We start from the raw sequence: 19987 nt of genomic DNA on the forward strand, positions 1-19987 counted from the left end.
CCTAGAAAAAGAAGAACAAATAAACATTAAAAGCAGTAGTAGACAGGAAATAATTAAAATTAGAGCCTTGAATTACAAGCTACAGAGAAAATATAAATAAAATTAGAGCAGAAATCAATGAAATTGAAACAGAAAAAACTGAAAAAATTAACAAAATAAAAAGTTGGTTCTTTGAAAAAATAAATAAAACTGACAAACCCTTAGCCATGCTAACGAAGAGAAGAAGAGAGAAAACTCAAATCACTAAGATACGTGATGAAAAAGGAAATATCACAACAGACACTACAAAAATACAAAAGATAATTAGAGATTATTTTTGAAAACTTGTACTCCAATAAAATACACAATATTGAAGGCATCAACAAATTTCTAGTCATATGACTTGCCCAAATTAAATCAGGATGGTACACACAATTTAAACAGATCAATTTCAAGCAATGAAATACAAGACACCATCAGAAGCCTACCAACCAAGAAAAGCCCAAGACCAGATGGATACACAGCCAAGTTCCTCAATACCTTTGAAGTAGAACTAATACCAATACTTCTCAATTTATTTCAGGAAATCAAAAAAGAGGGAGCACTTCCAAAATCATTCTATGAAGCCAATATCACCCTGATTCCAAAACCAGACAAAGACACATAAAAAAAAAAAAATTCAGACCAATCTCTAATGAACATGAATGCAAAAATTCTCAATAAAATTCTGACAAATCAAATACAAAAACATATCAAAAAGATAGTACACCACAATCAAGTGGGGTTCATCCCAGGTATGCAAGTTTGGTTCAACATGTGCAAATCAATAAATGTAATTCATCACATCAATAAACTTAAAAGATAAGAATCATATGATCATCTCAATAGATGCAGAAAAAGCATTCAACAAATTACAGTACCCCTTCATGTTCAAAAACTAGAAAAACTAAGGATAACAGGAACATATCTCAACATCATAAAAGCTATCTACACTAAGCCCCAGGCCAACATCATTCTAAATGGAGAAAAATTGAAAGCATTCCCTCTAAAAACTGGAACAAGACAGGGATGCGCTCTTTCACCACTTCTATTTAACATAGTTCTTGAAACTCTAACCAGAGCAATCAGAAAGAAAAAAGAAATTAAAGAGATACGGACAGATATAAAAGAACTCAACTTAGCACTATCTGCCAACAATATGATTCTATACATAGAAGACCCAAAAAATTTCACCAGAAAACTTCTAGAACTAATAAATGACTTCACCAAAGTAACAGGATACAAAATCAATACCCATAAATCAAAGGAATTTCTGTATGTTAGTGACAAATCCTCTGAAAGGGAAACAAGGAAAACTACCCCATTTACAACAGTCTAAATAAAATAAAATACTTGGGAATCAACTTAATGAAAGAGGTGAAAGATGCCTACAATGATAACTACAGAATGCTAAAGAAAGAAATTTTAAAAGACCTTAGAAGATGAAAAGATCTACCTTGTTCTTGGATAGGCAGACTTAATATTGTCAAAATGACCATACTACCAAAAGCATTATACAGATTTAATACAATTCCAATCAAAATCCCATTGACATTCCTCATAGATAGAAAAACCAGTTATGAAATTTATCTGGAAAAACCAGAATAGCTAAAACATCCTTAGCAAGAAGAATGAAGCAAGTAGCATCACTATGCAAGACATTAAACTATACTACTATATACAGAGAAACAGTAACAAAACCAACATGGTATTGGCACCAAAACAGACTTGTAGACCAATGGTACAGAATAGAGGACACACAGACTAACCCACATAATTACAATTATCTTATATTAGGCAAAAGCGCCAAAAAATGTACATTGGAGAAAAGATAATCTCTTCAACAAATGGTGCTGGGAAAACTGGAAATCCATAGGCAACAAAATGAAATTATCTATCTCTCACCATGAACAAAATTAGCCCTATCTCTCACATGCACAAAATTCAACTCAAAGTTTAATTCCCAAAGACCTAGGAATTAAACTAAAGATACTGCATCTATTAGAAAAAGTAGACCCAAATCTCCATCATGTTGGATTAGGCCCTAACCTCCTTAATAAGAATCCTATATCAAGAATCAATAAATGGGATGAATTCAAACTAAAAAGTTTATTCTCCGCAAAATAAACAGTGAGGTGAATAGAGAGCCTCACACACCAGATGGAAATTTTTACCCCTCACACACCAGATGGAGCTCTAATCTCTAGGATATATAAAGAACTCAAAAATCAACTCAAAAAAACAAGTAACCCAATCAATAAATGGGCCAAGGAACTGAACAGACACCTCTCAGAAGAAGACATACAATCAGTCAACAAAAATATGAAAAAGTGTTCAACATCCCTAGGAAACAAAGAAATGCAAATCAAAACTACTCTTTCATCTCGCTTAGTCAGAATGGCAGCTATTAAGAATACAAACAATAAGTGTTGGCGAGGATGTGGGGGGAAAGGCACACTCATACGTTGCTGGTGGGACTGCAAATTGGTGCAGCCAATATGGAAAGCAGTATGGAGAATCCTTGGAAAACTTGAAATGGAACCACCATTTGACCCAGCTATCCTTCTCCTCAGTCAATACCCAAAGGACTTAAAAACAGCATACTACAGGGACACAGCCACATCAATGTTTATAGCAGCACAATTCACAATAGCTAACCTGTGGAACCAACCAAGATGCCCTTCAGTAGATGAATGGATAAAGAAAATGTGATATATGTACACAATGGAATATTATTCAGCAATAAAAGAGAATAAAATCATGGCATTTGCAGGTAAATGGATGGAGATGGAGAATACAATGCTAAGTAAAGTTAGCTAATCCCAAAAAACAATGCCAAATGTTCTCTCTGATTTAAGGCTGCTGATTCATAATGGAGGTGGGGGGCACGGCATGGGAGGATTAGATGATAAGACACAGGGGAAAGGGGGAGGGAGGTGAAGAGAGGGGGAATGGCAATAGGAAGCACAGTGGAATGAGATGGACATCATTACCCTAAGTACATGTATGAAGACATGAATGGTTTGACTATACTTTGTGTACAATCAGAGATATGAAAAATTGTGCTCTATATGTGTAATAGAAATTGTAATGCATTCTGGAGTCATATATAACAAATTAAAATTTTAAAGAATGAAAAAAAATAACAGAACTTTGTGGTGATAATGTTCTATATCTTGATGAAGACTTAGGTTATATAGATGTGTGTGTGTGTACACTTGAGATTTGAAAACATACATTTAAGGTTTGTACTCTTCCTTATATGCAAATTTTATACCAAAAACTGTAGTAATGAATGGATAGAGATATGTCTGTGATAAAACAAGTAAAATAAAGTGTTAATAATAGAATGTAGGTGGTGAATATGCCCAAGTCCACAGCAGTAGTAGTAGTAGTAATCCTTTCAACTTGTTGTATCTTAGAAATTTTTCTTAATAAAATGTCAAAGTAAAATCAATTGGAAAGGTGATCTTCTGCTATGCTGATAATGACCTATTCTTATCTAAGTGCTGGTTACACAGGGTGCTCAGTTCATCAAAATTCATTGATCTGTATCATATGTATATTTTTCTGTATGTAGGATATATTTAAATAAAAATTTCTTAAAACAGAAAAAAATGCTTCAGTATATTCTTCTGCAAGTTCGCAAAGCTGTCTACATTCTTAACAGTTTTATTCAAATTTACTTCTTGTTCTTCTCACTTTTATTCATCCTTTTTATGTATAAATGTGCCTGTTAGATGTGAATACATTTGAGTATATTAAAACAGATAAAATTACTACTATTCTTTAAACTATTGCCTTATAAACTTCTTAGCATACAATGAAAAATATGATGCACAAAAAAAGCACATAGATACTTAATGGAAAAAATCAGCATTAAATACAAATTCATTTTTTAATATATTTACGCTAGTTTCTAAACAAAAGCATTCAATTAAAATGAAAATCAGTTTTCCTTACTGATAAAAAAAATTTTCAGAAATAATTTTATAGTCACACATAAGAAATACAGTGTGGCATGTATGATTACAGAGAAGTTGTATGCTACTGTTAAAAAATGGGTTATTTACCTTTTTGTTCTTTGTGAAGAAAACACTAAGTATTTTATTTAATTAACTGAAATTATACTCACGGTTTAAAATTGTTATGGCCAAAGTAGGTCTTGAGGCAAACAATATGCTTCTCATTGGGTTCTGGCAATAAAAGATCTTAAAATAAAACAAAATAGGCATTTCTGTTCAAATAGAAATACACTAAATAAGAGGAGGAAGGAGTTTATTTCATTGGCTTTTTTTAAAGAATAAATATAGTGGTAGGTTTCAGAGGTTACTGTTTTAATTCCAACTTAATTTAGTTCTCAGAGTATAAGAAATGACTTCAGGTAAATACCTTGATTTTACTAAAGTATTAAAATTTTGTTGTGGTTCAGACTTTACCAGCACTGCAAAAAACTAATGTTTTGGAAATCCGCTAAGTTTTTAAGATCTAACATCTAGAATCCACCATAATAAGCAATATAACAATCCATAATTTATAATATAACTAACTAATTAATGGTAATCAGAAATTATACTAGTGTCATAAGTGAAGTCTACAGATAAAATAAAATCTTAATTTTAAAACTCAATCTATTACCTAAATTTAGTTACCTACATCTAATTTAGTTAACTAAAACCAATTTTAGGTAAATTTATCTATCTATGTGATTAAAATTCTAACTGCACAGTACAATGAAGTCATGTTAGTTCTACCCAAGTGATTTCCACTGTTTATTATTTGGCTTAAAGGTTCATGTGAGACCAAGAAAGGTCAAAACCAAAAACATCAAGATAATTTTTTACTAAACAAATTAATTATTTTACTTCTCAACTTTAACAACTATAGAGAGAAAACCAAACATATTTGGACAAATTATAAGAAAACAAAGAGGAAAACATCTGTCAACATATTCATATATACTTTCCACCTAAAAAAGGCTTTAAAATTTTCATTTGTCAATGATGAAGTCTGAGTTTAGTAAGAGTGCTACTTTATGAGAATAACCCAAACTTTCCATAATATGCTTATTTGCACTTACACAGAAAGTTCATTTAATAAATTCTTTGTTAACATACAGTCTAAAAATAAGTCCATTTTGTTTCTTTATATTGTCCTACTTATTTAAATAATAAGATCCTGAAGAATAATGCTACATATCCATGTCACTCACAATGATCTTTAATATAAGTAATTGGCAAATGATTTTGACCATCATTAAGATCCAGATAAAATATATAATTCAGTATGAAAAAAGTAAATATATAATTCACCACATCCACTGAATGACACAACACTTCTATTACACATTTTTATAAATAGTAAGACTCTGCTTTATGGAGACAAGAGCACTAAGGAATTTCATAGCAAGTTTAAAGGAACTAATAATTATATGTCACAAAGTCCCTGACCTCCAGAACACATGCACTCTAAATTAAAGACAGTGGTGTGGATCAAGAGAGTTAAATAAAACACACTTCAGTGCTTACCCTCATCTTCTTCTTCCTCTTCAATAGCTTCATTTTTATCATCATCATCTTCTTCAGTAGAAAGTCTCAGATTTCTTTCCATTTCTAAGCATTTAGAATGAATTGGTTCTACCATGCCACTATTTAGATTTTCTAAAGACTGAAAGTTTAAAAGAAAACTTAAAAGCAAAACCACTGACAGTATCAAATCTTTCTCATCAAGCACAAAGAAGTATTATTAACAGAGCCTACGATTTTGTTCAAAGCTGGCAGATGTGCAAGCAATACCACAAAAGAACATGTGTGCTCCTCTATAAATATGTGCTTAAGAATGGCTTTCAAGGCACAAGTCCAAAGATGGAATACATCCAGCATAAACAAGGTTCATTAATAGCATACAATAAACTGCCCCTGGGGAAATCTATCATAAATTTTGAATTTGAATAATTTTAAACATTTTTTTCTTTCTTGTATTTAAATGTTTGCAATTCCAAATTGATAAATATAGATTCCAATGCTATTTTTGTAATAAATTTCTCTATATCATATGTCAGTCATCCTTACTGAATAAGGATAAGATTTGAACCATAAGCAAACAATGAAAATGTATTTGCAATTATTGAAACAAAAAACAAGATGGAAATAATTTTAGGAAAGAATATTATGTATGTGAAAAAAATTATTTGGCTTTATTCTGGTTCCACAATATTAGGATTATCTATTTCAAAATTATTTCATCTATGAAACTTTTTACAAAGAAGTGATATGGAAGATTTCATGAAACCATTAAAACTTCCATTTATTATTATTTTTTATAATTTTAACTAAAGGACTTTATTTATAGACCATATAAACATATAGAAGTATGAATTGAAAAACACTAACTCTGTTCTTGGCTTGTATGGTTTTTTAGCCCTGTGAAGAGTTTCTTGTACTTAGAATGTTACATAATTGGTAGCAACTTCATTACTGTAGAAACTGGTTTAAAATCAGGTAATAGTTTACTTAATTAAGTGTCCTTTGGAAAGAATAGGTAACTTTTCCAAAATTTTAAACATACCTTAAGCATCTCCATTTCTAAATCTTCATCACTTTCAATTAAGTAAGATGAATCTTTTTCATTATCATTGGGAGACAAATGCTTTAAAAGAAAGTATTTCAAACATTAATTTCCAGTATAATCGATTCTATATCCTCTTTCCTACAAAATAAAGTTTCCATATGCTAGATAACTGCAGATATCTTCCTCTTCTCTATTCAACAAATGCATTAAAAAGGGGAGAAAGTGGGCTGGAGTTGTGGCTCAGTGGTAGAACACTCGCCTAGCCCGTGCAAGGCCCTGCCTTGGGTTCGATTCTCAGCACCACATAAAAAAGTGTAAACAAAATAAAGGTATTGTATCCAACTACAACTAAAAAAATAAATATCTAAAAAAAAGGGAGAGGAAGAAGGATAAATGAATAAAAGGAAAAAAAGAAATACAGCAAGATAGACAAGTTAGATAAACATATATAAAATAAAATTCCTGCTCTAAATAAGAGTACAAAGTTCAAATGTGGTTAAACAACATCAAACTGTGTCTCCCAAACATTTTAAGTACAAGAAACTCTTCACAGGGCTAAAAAAACATATAAGCCAAGAACAGTAATTATTCTTTTATTAAATCTACTGATTTTTTTAAAAAGATACAAAATCTGGGGCTGGGGTTGTAGCTCAGCGGTAGAGCGCTCACCTAGCACGTGCGAGACTCTGGGTTGGATCCTCTGCACCACATAAAAATAAATAAAATAAAAATACAACTAAAAAGTAAAATATTAAAAAAAGGATATGAAAGCTAATACACTATGACTGTGGTATCTCTAAATAAATCAGTATACTTTTTCCAAGAAAATCTATATATGTTTGAAAAGGTGTCTGTTATTTACTTGGTCTGCTGCTGAAGTTTGGATATGAGGAATCTTTATAATAATTTGGCAATCCCAGTACATCAAATGATCAAAAACTCACAAAAGAAATTTTAAAAATCCGGGCGCACTTGTGCACACCTGTAATCCCAGCGGCAGGAGGATTGTGATTTCAAAGCCAGCCTCAGCAAAAACAAGGCATTAAGCAACTCCATGAGAACTTGTCTCTAAATAAAATACAAAATAGGGCTGGAGATGTGGCTCAGTGGTTGAGTGGCCCTGAGTTCAATCCAAAGGAAGGAAGGAAGGAAGGAAGGAAGGAAGGAAGGAAGGGAGGGAGGGAGGAAGGAAGACAGAGAATCTGCCTCCAAAATGCATATTTAAGCTAGAAGTGGGATAAGTATAGCCTTAATTGACCTGCCAGTTTTAAGCTTAAAAAAAAAAAAAAAAAAAAAAAAAAAGTCTTTAAAGGAAGTATTTTACTAGGAGATAAAAATTCTTTTACTTTTTAAAATGTGGTGCTGGGGACTGAACCCACTGCCTCACATGCACTAGGCAAGTGCTCTACCACTGAGCCAAAACCCTAGCCCTCTTTTATTTTTTAAATAAGGTCTTGAATAAATAATTGAAAAACTTGAATAAATGAATGAATAAGGAAAAATGCTAATAATTATACAATAAAAATTATAACTGGTTTAAAAATAGTCAAGAAATATTATCATAATTCTATATATGGAAAATATCACTTTAAAGTACATATCTAAAAATAAATGTCTAGAAAATTAAAGAGTAATACAGATGCTAGCAAAAAATGGTATTTCCCAAAGGAGGAAACTGCTTTCTGCACAAATGATTGAAATGAGAATAGCTGAAAAGCAATTTTAAAATAAAATATATCTACATAATAGAAATGATTATTAATATAGTGATCAAAGCAGAGAATTTCTCCAATTTCATTTCCATTAGAAAAATGAGGCCATAATCCTATTAGCAAGCTTTCAAAATCTAAAATCTTACTACAAAAAATGTATAAAATTCCAGAGACTATGGACTTCTTAACTAATGAAAAACAAATGAGAAATTAAGGGGGGGAAAAACATTTTACTTATGTATTTTTATTTGGTGCTGAGGATCGAACCCAGGGTCTCGCAAGTGTGAGGCAAGCAATCAACCCCTGAGCCACAACCCCAGTCCCAAGTACCTGACTTTTAAAGACGATAGTAAGACATGTCAACCAAAAACATGAGGTATTTACTAAAAACTTTACCTAGCAGGTAAACAAACTCTGTATGAAATAAAAACTACCTAAAAGTCAAGTTTAGAAGAGTAAACACTAGCAGATATGTAAATACACAAAAAAACAGATACTTATTATATAAAAAAGAAAAAGAAAAAAAGCATAAGAAATTATAAAATAGAAAATTACAACAAATGTCTATTGATACTAAAATTTTTTTCCACGATACAGTGCTATTTATTATACTAAGTCCAGGGCAACAGCTGTGGCTCACAAACCAAATACAGCCCACTGTTTATATGTAAAGTTTTTAAAAAACAGAAGGCATGTTTGTTTACATTTGTCTGTGGCTATGGTCATACTACAGAATTGTCTCTATGGAAGAAGTGAGTAGCTGTATGTTCCATAAAGTGTAAAATATTTGCTATGTGTCCATATAAAGAAAAAAGACAATCCCTACTAATGAATAAACAAAGTGTCTCCTCCTTATTTAGTACCTCAGCAGAAAGGTAAGAAACATCATTAAGAGGAGATTCTTCCTGAGCCTGTTGTTCCAAAATTTCGAGTTCTTGATCTGTAATATCTAATGACATCAAACAAGTTCTTTCCGTATTTTCTTTCAATTTATTGTCTTCTATTCCATCTTTAAATCCATCTTCTTGCTTTACTTCATTTCCAAGTATATCTTTTCCATCATGTTTAACTAAATTATCAAGTGTTATATCCCATGGCTCATCTTTAGTTAAAATTTTATGTTCTCTAATTTGTTTCTGTTGATGTCTACCAACAGTTGAATCTTCCAATGATAATAAATCAAAGCTACTGCTGGGCCTCAGTTCAGTCTCGGTGTTAGAAGAATCAAATATCATCTTCTTCAGTGAACATAGATTTTCTGAAATATTCTTCAAAATTATACAAACCCTAAAAAATTTTTAAAGAAAGATTATTCAATTCAATTGCATTAACTATACTAGCAAGCTTTAAAGCTTTTAAACTGATCTTCTGCTAGAAGACCCACTGGATAAAGTTGCTTTTCATCCCCTAGTCCCTCGTGCCCATGTAAGGATAGGTGGTAGGCACTCTCTAGCACAGCAAGGTACTTTTGCATCTAACAACTGACTTGTATGCTAAGAGGAAACAGTGTTTGATAATCAACTTATTTATGCCAGCTTTACTTATTTGGTGGGGGGGCACGGTAACTAATTCAATTAACTATAAAGTAAGTCAATGATACATGACCACATAAAAGAAAAACTATTTCATTAAATTCTGGGTTGAACACATGGAAAGACCTAGCTAATTTCTTTTAAAAAGAAAAAAGTTATTTGATAAACTATAGTAAAAATTAAAATCTGAAGGAAAATTCCTAGGACTGTGCACTCAGATGGCTTCAAGCATCTTAATTTTTCTCTCCATTTTAAAGAAACTGAAATGAGAAAATGTAGATAATATATTTTGAGTATAGTCTGAACAAGAAAGACCCTGAAGAACTACAAACAGCAGGCCTATGATTAAAAACAAACAACAAGAACAAACAAAAAAACCTTGGTACATACCAAAAAATTGGGAACAAATATATTAATATGTTAAGTCAAAAGCAAACTTTTATGATCTCATTTTGTAGCTAACTTTTTCAACTCACTGATCAATTAATTACTAGTCCCAAATGCAAATCATAATAGTGCTTATGCTTCAATTTAAAAATGATACTTTTTGCATCTTCAAAATTATCAAAACTGGACACATATCCTTTGAAATATAGAAGAAAAATTTCCCACCAGGAATTATTTTTATACTGAAAATTGTATCATTAATAGCACTTCAAAGTGGGCCTAAGCTTCTAAGCAAACTCTACATTAACACAAACAAAATCAACAGCAAAATTAAATCCAAAAACTAAAAACATGCTAGGCGAGCACTCTACTACTGAGGCACAACCCCAGCCCCAAAACATTGATTTTAAAATTATAAAATTCTCTAAATCTTATAAAGAATATTTAGCATTATATACAACTATTAAAAATATTTAGGTCTGCAGTTGTGGCTCAGTGGTAACACGCTTGCCTAACATGTATGAGGCACTGGGTTCAATTCTCAGCACCACATATAAATAAATAAAATAAAGGTCCATCAACAAACTAATATGTGTGTGTGTGTGTGTGTGTGTGTGTGTGTGTGTGTGTAGAGAGAGAGAGAGAAGAATATTTAGCATTATACACAGCTATTCAAATTGAAGAACTGTCTATAATAATTTAGTAGGAACAGTTATGTGATACAGCTTAATTATTAAATGTACAGGATGCTGTAATATAAATATAGCAAAAGTGGCACAGATCAACCAACAAGATTGGCTCATTTATCCTGCACTAATCTCAAAAAATATTTCATACAAGGTAATTTAATATTTACTCTAACAAATACCAAAGGCCATTCTGCCTTCTTTAATAGGACATAACATACACCGCTTCTTTCTTGGGATTGTTATCATGCATTAGTTGCTTGTGGACAGCCTTGGCATCCAGCAGAATATCAAATACATAACAACAATAAAACAAATAATGTATTGAATTTAAATCAATAACTCTGCAATACTATATTCAGTGAACTTCCAGGTTCTACTGAAACATATGTTCCCTTATGCAATAAACTTCAAACTTCTTTAAGAGTTTTATTTCAAATTTATTAAAATTTGGCTACTCCTTCATAGACTGCTAGCTATCAGTTCTAGCTGCTGTCAAGTACATATCATTCTTTATTCATATCACTGTCATTTTAACTAGAAATCCAAGCCTGTCAGACTCAATCTATAAACAAAAAGCAAATGTACTCTGAATGCAGCCTATTCACTCCACTGGAAATGCAGAAAGTGAGTCCAACTGCATGCTTATGGCAGGTATTTTGGCTACTAAAAGGCCTTTTTTGCTCCCTCCTAGTTCTAAAGTATAATCTGAATAAGTTATGTCTTACTGAAGATGTATAACAAAGAACATAAAATAAGAGATTTGATTAGTTATTGTTTTGACACTAAAATTTTATGAGACCCAATATTTCTCATTGTTACGTTTTAAGAAAATCTATTTAGCTTTGGTGTTATGAAGAAAAGCATTACACACATGCAATTTATCTTAAGTAGATATTTTAACTGCCAGTACAAAAATCTGAAAGGTATATAAAAATCAGATAAAAGATGATTTTTCTAATTTTATAGAAAAATGTAAAAATGACAAAGAAATGGATTTACTAGTACCTTTTACTCATTTAAAAGTTATATTTTTTCAAAATTCTCAGTTACCTAAAAACCATCAAAACAACTTCTTCGTAAGGGAAAAAATGACATAGAAATTTGAATTTCTATGCTACATTCTTTAATCTCTTAATCAAAATCTATCACAAATCTTATCCAAAAAAGAATACATTAACACTGCACTTTCCCAGAGTCAAATATTTTCAAATATTTTCAAATATTTTCTATTTCTATTTTCTATTTAACCGCTTCACATTTCTAACAAATATCTTTGCCCACAAAATACATTATTACATTGTTCACTGTTCAAGAACATTCCTGCTTTAAGACTTAAGAAAAAAGTCATTCAGCAATTAAGACCAAAGCAAGGTTTGGTTCCAAAAATATTTAGCTACATAGCACCTGGAGTCTAAGGTCTATTAATCTGTGTAGAACATTCAATCCAAGTATCTCAAGTTATTTAGTGGTTTCACCATAAAACATTTTTTAAACTTTGTATACCTTCTATTTTAATAGTCTGCCAACTACATAAGAGTCTTAAATAATAACCAGATGATAACCTATTTTATTTAAAGATTTCAAGTGATCAAACTATAATTAAATGAAAGATGCTCATAACCAGAAAAAGACAACTTTGCATCAAGTATTTTCCTTAATATGTGCTTATTTTATTTTGCTTTAACAAAAATACAAAAGTAATTTCAAAAACATAATTTGTTCATAAAATAGCCTATAAAGAAGACAGAAAATCCTTAGACGTTTGGATGTATGAATCTACATATAAATCCACCTTTATGAACAGTTAATTCTTCATATATAGGAATGAGAAGAAATGTAATTGATAAAAATATATTTAACCTCTGTGAATTTTCCAATTTTCTGCAACTGTCAGGAAAATGCTTAGCCAAATACATCATCTCCTCAGAGATTGAAGTCAACTGTTTCTTTACTTCACCAGGTGAGATTTTCTCCTCTAGGGAAAAATAAAAATCAAAATTCATTTTCAAACTGCAAAACAGAAATATTTATTCAGCTACTTCATTAAGTAGTATTAGGGCTCAGATTTGTATATTCTTTCCTTAAACTGAATTCCAACAAAAAAGACTATTCATCTCCAAATCATATCACTTTGCTTCACTCATCTGCACTATTTCTAAATTAGAAATCAATACAGTAACATGAGGGCTGATACAGTCTGGTAAATATAATCTCTTCTAACAGTCATTCTTCATTGCCCTCATTACCAATCAAAACCAAAATCAAATGCAAGACTTTCTAATCAGTAATCATTTTCCAAATTATCAATTTCATTATATCTCATTTTCCATCAACAGCACAAAATCTGTTCTCCTTTCCCCAAACCTTTCCTTTCTTAGCATTTTTTCATCACAACTTCCCTTGTCCTTTAAATAGTCTAGCTCTAAAGCATCTGACATTGGGCCATAAAACCTGTTATTCCTGATTGCTACAATTCTCTTGTCATCTCAAAATCACATGCCTTTATGTGTTGATTTTAACACCTTGTTCATTAACTGTCTTTCCCTCTACAATTATTCCTGTGATCATTCCTTGTGATTTCAGCATTCACAGACATGGTCCATCCAAAAATGTGGCCTTTTCCATTCCTTGACATCTCCATTTCCAATAATTTTTCTTCAGCTGACTTCAGCCACCTATTCCCTTAAATATATCTTTGACCTTGTAATTACCAATAAAATAATCACTTCAATAGTCCAAGTACACATCAATTAAAAATATAAAAAAAGAAGAAGAAATCAATTATAAGTATTCCCCATGAGCCCCAGCATGTAATTCCATACAATTATTTGACACTTTCAGAAACAAATCTTTTGAACCTACCACCTTTTCCATTATTCTCCTAGTCCCACTCCATTGTCTTTCTTTTCTTACTCCCATTTTAGTAATCATTCATTTGATGCATAGACTCTCAACCTCTTTGCTCTCCTGCTCAATGGTACTTATTTGGCAAAACCCCTATTCTAATGAAATCCAGCTTTTTTTCCCTACACCCAAGCAGAAGAATATAGATGAAAATAAAACACAAAGAGAATCACTCAGTTCACTTTAAATTCCTAGCACAGATCTATAGTTCCCACTGGAAAGATGACCATTTGACAACTTTTCCTTTCTCTTTGAGCCTCCAACACCTGCTTATCCTTCCTTTTATCAAGAAATAGCTTCACCTCTAATTTCACTAAGAAACTAGAAACATTAAGAGGACTACTTTATCCTCCTACTCTCCAAACCACATATTGATCTGTATTCATATCTTTATTTTCATTTACAACAAATACCCTTAAAAGAATTGTCCACACTCATTGTCTCAAATTTCTCAATTTTCATCTAAACTAACTCCAACTAATCTTTCACCCCTATCAGTAAAGTTGCCTCTGGAAATGTTACTAATGGCCTTTACTTTACTAAACCTAATTGTTAACCCTGAATCCTCATCTCAGAAATTTAAAACAGCTGAAAACTTCCTCCTACTTAAAACAGTTTCACCTGGCCCCTGACCACCACAATCTGATACTTCCTGCTTCATTAATTCTCCTTCTCTGTCCTCTTTGCTGCTCTCTTATCTTCCTCACCTAAGTGTTGGAGTGCCCTTTGATGTCAATACCTCTTCTCTTCTTTATTTCGTTAATTCCCTTTTAAAAAAAATCATAGATGTAGATGAACAAAATTCATTTATTTTATTTGTTTATTTTTATATGGTGCTAAGGATCAAACCCAGTGCCTCACACATGCTAGGCAAGTGCTCTGCCACTGAGCCACAGCCTCAGCCCTCATTCATTCCCTATTTTCTCATCCAGTTTCATAAGTTACATCTCCAACCTCAACTTTTCCCTGAACTCCAAAATTGCATTTCCAACTAAAATATCATATAAGTATCAAAGCCATTTAAAATTTATCAAGTCCAACATTGAAATCTAAATGTTTTTCACCAAAATTTGTTCTTCTCATAATCTTCCACTATAACTGACTTTTCCATTTATCAACTGATTCAACCAAAATATCTTGATTGTTCTTTCAGTCTTGACTCTTAGAATTCATCTACAAATACTTCACTAAATATTCAAAAATCTACAGAATCCACCACTTCTCACCACCTCTCTATGCTACTAGCCTAATCCAAACAATTATCATCTGTTATCTGAACTATTAAAATGGTCTCTGAGCCAACCTGGATGCCCTTCAGTGAATGAATGGATAATATATATATATGGCATTTATACACAATGGAATTTAACTTAGCAATAAAAGAGAATAAAATCAAGGCATTTGCAGGTAAATGGATGGAGTTGGAGAAGATAATGCTAAGTAAAGTTAGCCAATCCCAAAAAAACAAATGCCGAATGTTCTCTCTGATTTAAGGAGGCGGACTCATAGTGGGGTAGGGAGAGGAAGCATGGGAGGAATAGATAAATTCTAGAGGCGTGGAAGGAAAAGGGAGGAGGCAGAAGATTAGCAAGAATGGTGGAATGTGATCAACATCACCATCCAAAGTACATGTATGAAGACACAATTGGTGTCAACATACTTTATATACAATCAGAGAAATGAAAAATTGTGCTGTATACATGTAATAAGAATTGTAATGCATTCTGCTGTCATTTTTTTGTAAATCAACTAAAAAACAAACAAATAAATAAAATGGTCTCCTAACTCCCTTCCCTCTTACAGCAGCCAGGAAAACCCTTTTAAAATAAAATTTTAATCATACCATTCTTCTACACCATACCCTCTAAGGGTTCCCCATCACCTAGCACCACACTTGTTTTCATTAATATAACATGAAGTCAGCTTCACAGCATACAATGCCCTAAATGATCTGGCTCAAGCTTCTTTCCCCACCATTCTTACCCCTATTCATTTCTCTTCAGATACACTCACTGGTCCTTAAACAAAGCAAGCATTCAACCTGAGAGGCTTTGCACTTGTTCCTCTAATTATGCAAGGCTCATCCTTCAGATAACCACCTGCCTTCCTCACTCATTTCAGTCAAATGAAATGAAGGAGCCTGGACTGTTTTGCTCAAAGAATTTTCTCTAGCACTTACAAAACACATAATAAGAACTCAACAAATGTGTGTTATATGAATCAATGAATATTCCCTTTTCAAACTAAGCTTCTAAAAAAGATTGTTTACACACATCTAAGATCCCATTCCTTAGATTTAATTACTCCTCTATTGACATTAATATGATTTCACCCACATCATTCCACTACTCAATACTTGCTATGGTTATGAAACCTTCCTGTTACCAAAGCCTCTAGACCCCTTTCTGCTTTAATGTCCCAAATGACCACTCTCTCTCTTTTGTCACCCAGTACACTAAAACTACTACAGTAAAAGTTTACAAACATTGCCACATTACCAAAGCTAATGATTAATTCTAGGTCCCAGTCCCTCAAACTCTCTGCAGAATTTAACAGTAGATAACATCCTCCTGTTTAGATCATGTTCTTCACTTGGATTTCTCCATACCTGGGATAACTCCTGTGGTGTTCTCTCCTCCATGCAACCATTAAAGACTTAAGAGTTCTTTAGAGTTTAGTCCCAATTTTTTACCTCTAACTCATGTTGTCCTCTGATACAGCCTACATATCTAAATGCCTACAAGCCTCCTCCCCTTTGCTGTCTTATAGGTTTCTCTCCTTCAACATCCTAAATCATACTGTATGAATCCTCATCCCCAAATTCATTCCTGTTGTTTATGCCAACAACATAAGAATGGTCTTTGACCATTCATCTACAAATACTTCACTAAATATTCAAAAATCTACAGAATCCACCACTTCTCACCACCTCTCTTTGCTACTAGCCTAATCCAAACAATTATCATCTGTTATCTGGACTATTAAAATGGTCTCTGAGCCAACCCAGATGCCCTTCAATGGATGAATGGATAAAAAAAAAAATTGTGGCCTCTCATCCATATCTCAAATCCTGTTGATAATACCAATTTACTAAATGTAGTTTGACGATATCCACATCACTCAATACAAAGAACTGGTAAGTTAACATTACTTCTCATTTGGTTTTACTATCATAGTCTCCCAAAGGGAATTCACACTTTGACTTTTGCCCTCCTACACTTTGTACTCTATAGTTCAAATTTTGTTTTGATCCGTTTTGTTTTGAAATATATTGTTTTTTCACTTCTGTGTTTAAAATCTTCAATTGCTCTTGGGAGGAAACATGAACTTCTTAACACAGCCTGTCTTCTTTCCCTTTTCTGCTTCTCCTATATTACCCCATTAGACTCAATATTCAATTGCTCACAACCAGCATGATATCTCTGATCTCTAACACTCTGCACTTGACCTTTCCTGGGTCTACAACACTTTTCCCTTTCTCTTCAGGTAGCTAATGCCTGCTCATATTTAAGGTCTTGCCTAAAACATCACTTTCTCTAGGAAATATTATAGAATACCTCAAAATATGTTCATCATGTTTACACTCAAAAAGTTCTGGATTTCAAAGCCTTCCATATTTCAGATTAGAGAAACTCAAGCTGTATTAAAAACTCTCTCTACAGCTGCATATAGATAGATATTGTACTATTATCCACATTCCAAACATAGGGAAAATGATATACCCCAGGTCACATGACTGGGATTCCACCACTGGTCTACATAACACAAAAGCATGCTCATCCACTCCACATAACTCTTTATGTAGTCACTGATCTATCACAACATCTAACAAGGGCACTGAAGTTGAGTGAAGAAACACAGCAGAAAGAATATGACAATTTAAACTAGAAAAATATAAAGCATCTTAAACATTTTAAACCATTATACATATAAAGCATTTTAAATAGTTATAGCAAGGATTCATAATCTCTAGCCTGGAGGAAAGTTTTTTACTTTGGTGATATTATCAAATCTACAAGCCCCAATTCCAACAAATTTCCAACAAAATTCCAAAAAATTTTGTTTTGTAGCAATGCTACAAAACAAAAGTGATAAATGCTGCTCTACCACAAGTAACATACCTAAAACTCTAATCTTTGATCTTGATAAATCTCACCTTCACATCAACACTGCTCACACATTTGAGAAGTTCTAATATTGAAAAACACTTTTACAAATATCTGAATATTGGGGGTTTTTTTGGAAATAAATCTCACAAAAAAAAGAAAATTCACCTTTTATCTTTTTAGATCATAACATACCTTTATTTGGAGAAAACATGTGCGTAGCACTATTCAAAATTTCTAATTTTCGATAAATAATGAGACCAGCCTACAGGAAAACAGAAAAATAGGTGCAGGTTAAAGATAACCAAAATAAAGGTATACATCTCAGCTTTAGATAAATACAAAAGTATGATTTCCAAAGCACCCAGAATACTGAATTTAACCTAATATGGTACACAAATATCTTCATTTAATCACCATTCCATTTGTAAGAATGGAGAAAGTAACCTGCCTCGGCCTTAAAATATAAATTTTCTTTTATTAACACTCAATATATGAGCAGGTATCATATGACTTATAAATACAATTTAACAAAATACATTATAGTGAGAGAATCTGCTTTGATTATAGATATCTACTTCCTTCCATTTCAATAACTCAGCTGAGAATGTTAGTGTATGAGCAGTTCTCCTTCTAAGAATGGTTAACAGGAATAGTCAAGTAAAATGATTTTTCACAAATGAAGTTGCTACAGAACTTTTGATAGTTTGAAAAGTTTTTAAATTTTTTTTAAAGGAAAAGTATCACCCTATTACCCTGATAAGAAAAAACAAATTATTTTTCTGGTTACAAATTAAGCTTACATTCCTAAAAATAGATGCAAAATAGGAAACAATAAATTCATCAACAAATGAAAGTATGAATTAGGGAAAAAGAAATTAACTGTGGAACAAAATATATTCCTCATATTAAATACATATATACAAATAATGCTATCTGTAAAGATAAGCTGAGATATGACTATATATAAACTTGTACTAATAAAAATATATCTAACAGAAGCAGCAAGTTAAATTTGGAGACAATTTTTCTAAATTTTTGCCACAGTTTAAATATAAGAAATAAAGCCAGTTTCAATATAGAAAATGTCTTGCAACTATTCTTATTCTGAATTGCTATAAGCAATTATTGAATACATCATCAATACCATTTGTGCGTTCCAAGCCTGAGCTTATTAGTCTTTCATGATTTCAGCAAGTTTCACATTTTTTCTATATACAAATTACACATTATTTTGGCTCCATGACAATGAAAATAACTAGTACTGAGCAATGTATTGATTGATACTTGCTAATTAATACCAAGACTGAAGTTTCAATTCATGAAAGCATTTCTTGCTGCCAAACTGATATTAATTATCTTAGTAGAGTTTATGCCTCTTCCACAATAAAGTTATCCTAAAGTAATTTATGGTAAGGTTTAAAAAATACATAACAACCTAAAAATCTTTAAGTACGTACATAAGCATCAGTAGCTGCATATAGTTTCTGGTCCTCAGTGAGAGGAAAATTACTCCAATTGCTACAGCGGATTGATTTGTCTTTCAGAAGCTGTTTTCCTAAGAGGTGTTTAACCAGACCATTGAGGCTCCAGGTCTCTATACATTTCAGCTAGAAGTAATAAGAAAGCAACATAGGAAAAATTACTTTCTTCTATTATCAGATATTCCTGAATACCACCACATGACCAGGCCACAAATAAACAACTCAGTAAATTTTCTGTCACAAAAAATCTCATTTGTAGTCTACAGTATAAGAATTTAACTCTGGAATTTTGCCAATGTAGGTATTAAAATTCTTGGACTTTACAAGTATTGTTCATGGGGGGGAAAACCCAATAGTTTAGTATGCTTTCCACAGCCCAGCCAAATATGAGAATTTAATGACTTCATTAATAAAATATGTGAAATATAGGAAGTGGAATTAATGGTCAAACTTCCACTCAGAGAATTATATCACAATAGCTACTTTATATTCTCTCTTAACAAAAAAAAGTTATTGGTACAAATACTTTTTAAAAAAAAATAAATATTTAAATTTGCAACAGAAAATAAAGTCAAACAATACCAA

At 32.0% G+C, this 19987-nt stretch overlaps 1 protein-coding gene across 5 annotated transcripts in view; it reads right to left on the bottom strand.

Annotated features, from left to right (window-relative positions):
* Positions 1 to 19987, bottom strand: part of Wrn (WRN RecQ like helicase) — a 143653-nt gene that overhangs the window by 91239 nt on the left and 32427 nt on the right. For all 5 annotated transcript variants that reach the window (XM_076853901.1, XM_076853900.1, XM_076853899.1 and 2 more), the window contains 7 exons: positions 19379 to 19528; positions 18114 to 18183; positions 12769 to 12883; positions 9164 to 9587; positions 6586 to 6666; positions 5547 to 5685; positions 4154 to 4229 (listed from right to left, as the gene is read on the bottom strand). In XM_076853901.1, coding sequence (XP_076710016.1) covers positions 4154 to 4229; positions 5547 to 5685; positions 6586 to 6666; positions 9164 to 9587; positions 12769 to 12883; positions 18114 to 18183; positions 19379 to 19528 — 1055 coding nt within the window. The remainder of the gene's footprint in view (positions 1 to 4153; positions 4230 to 5546; positions 5686 to 6585; positions 6667 to 9163; positions 9588 to 12768; positions 12884 to 18113; positions 18184 to 19378; positions 19529 to 19987) is intronic.

This window comes from Callospermophilus lateralis, chromosome 4, assembly GCF_048772815.1.
Source record: "Callospermophilus lateralis isolate mCalLat2 chromosome 4, mCalLat2.hap1, whole genome shotgun sequence".
Taxonomy (NCBI): domain Eukaryota; kingdom Metazoa; phylum Chordata; class Mammalia; order Rodentia; family Sciuridae; genus Callospermophilus; species Callospermophilus lateralis.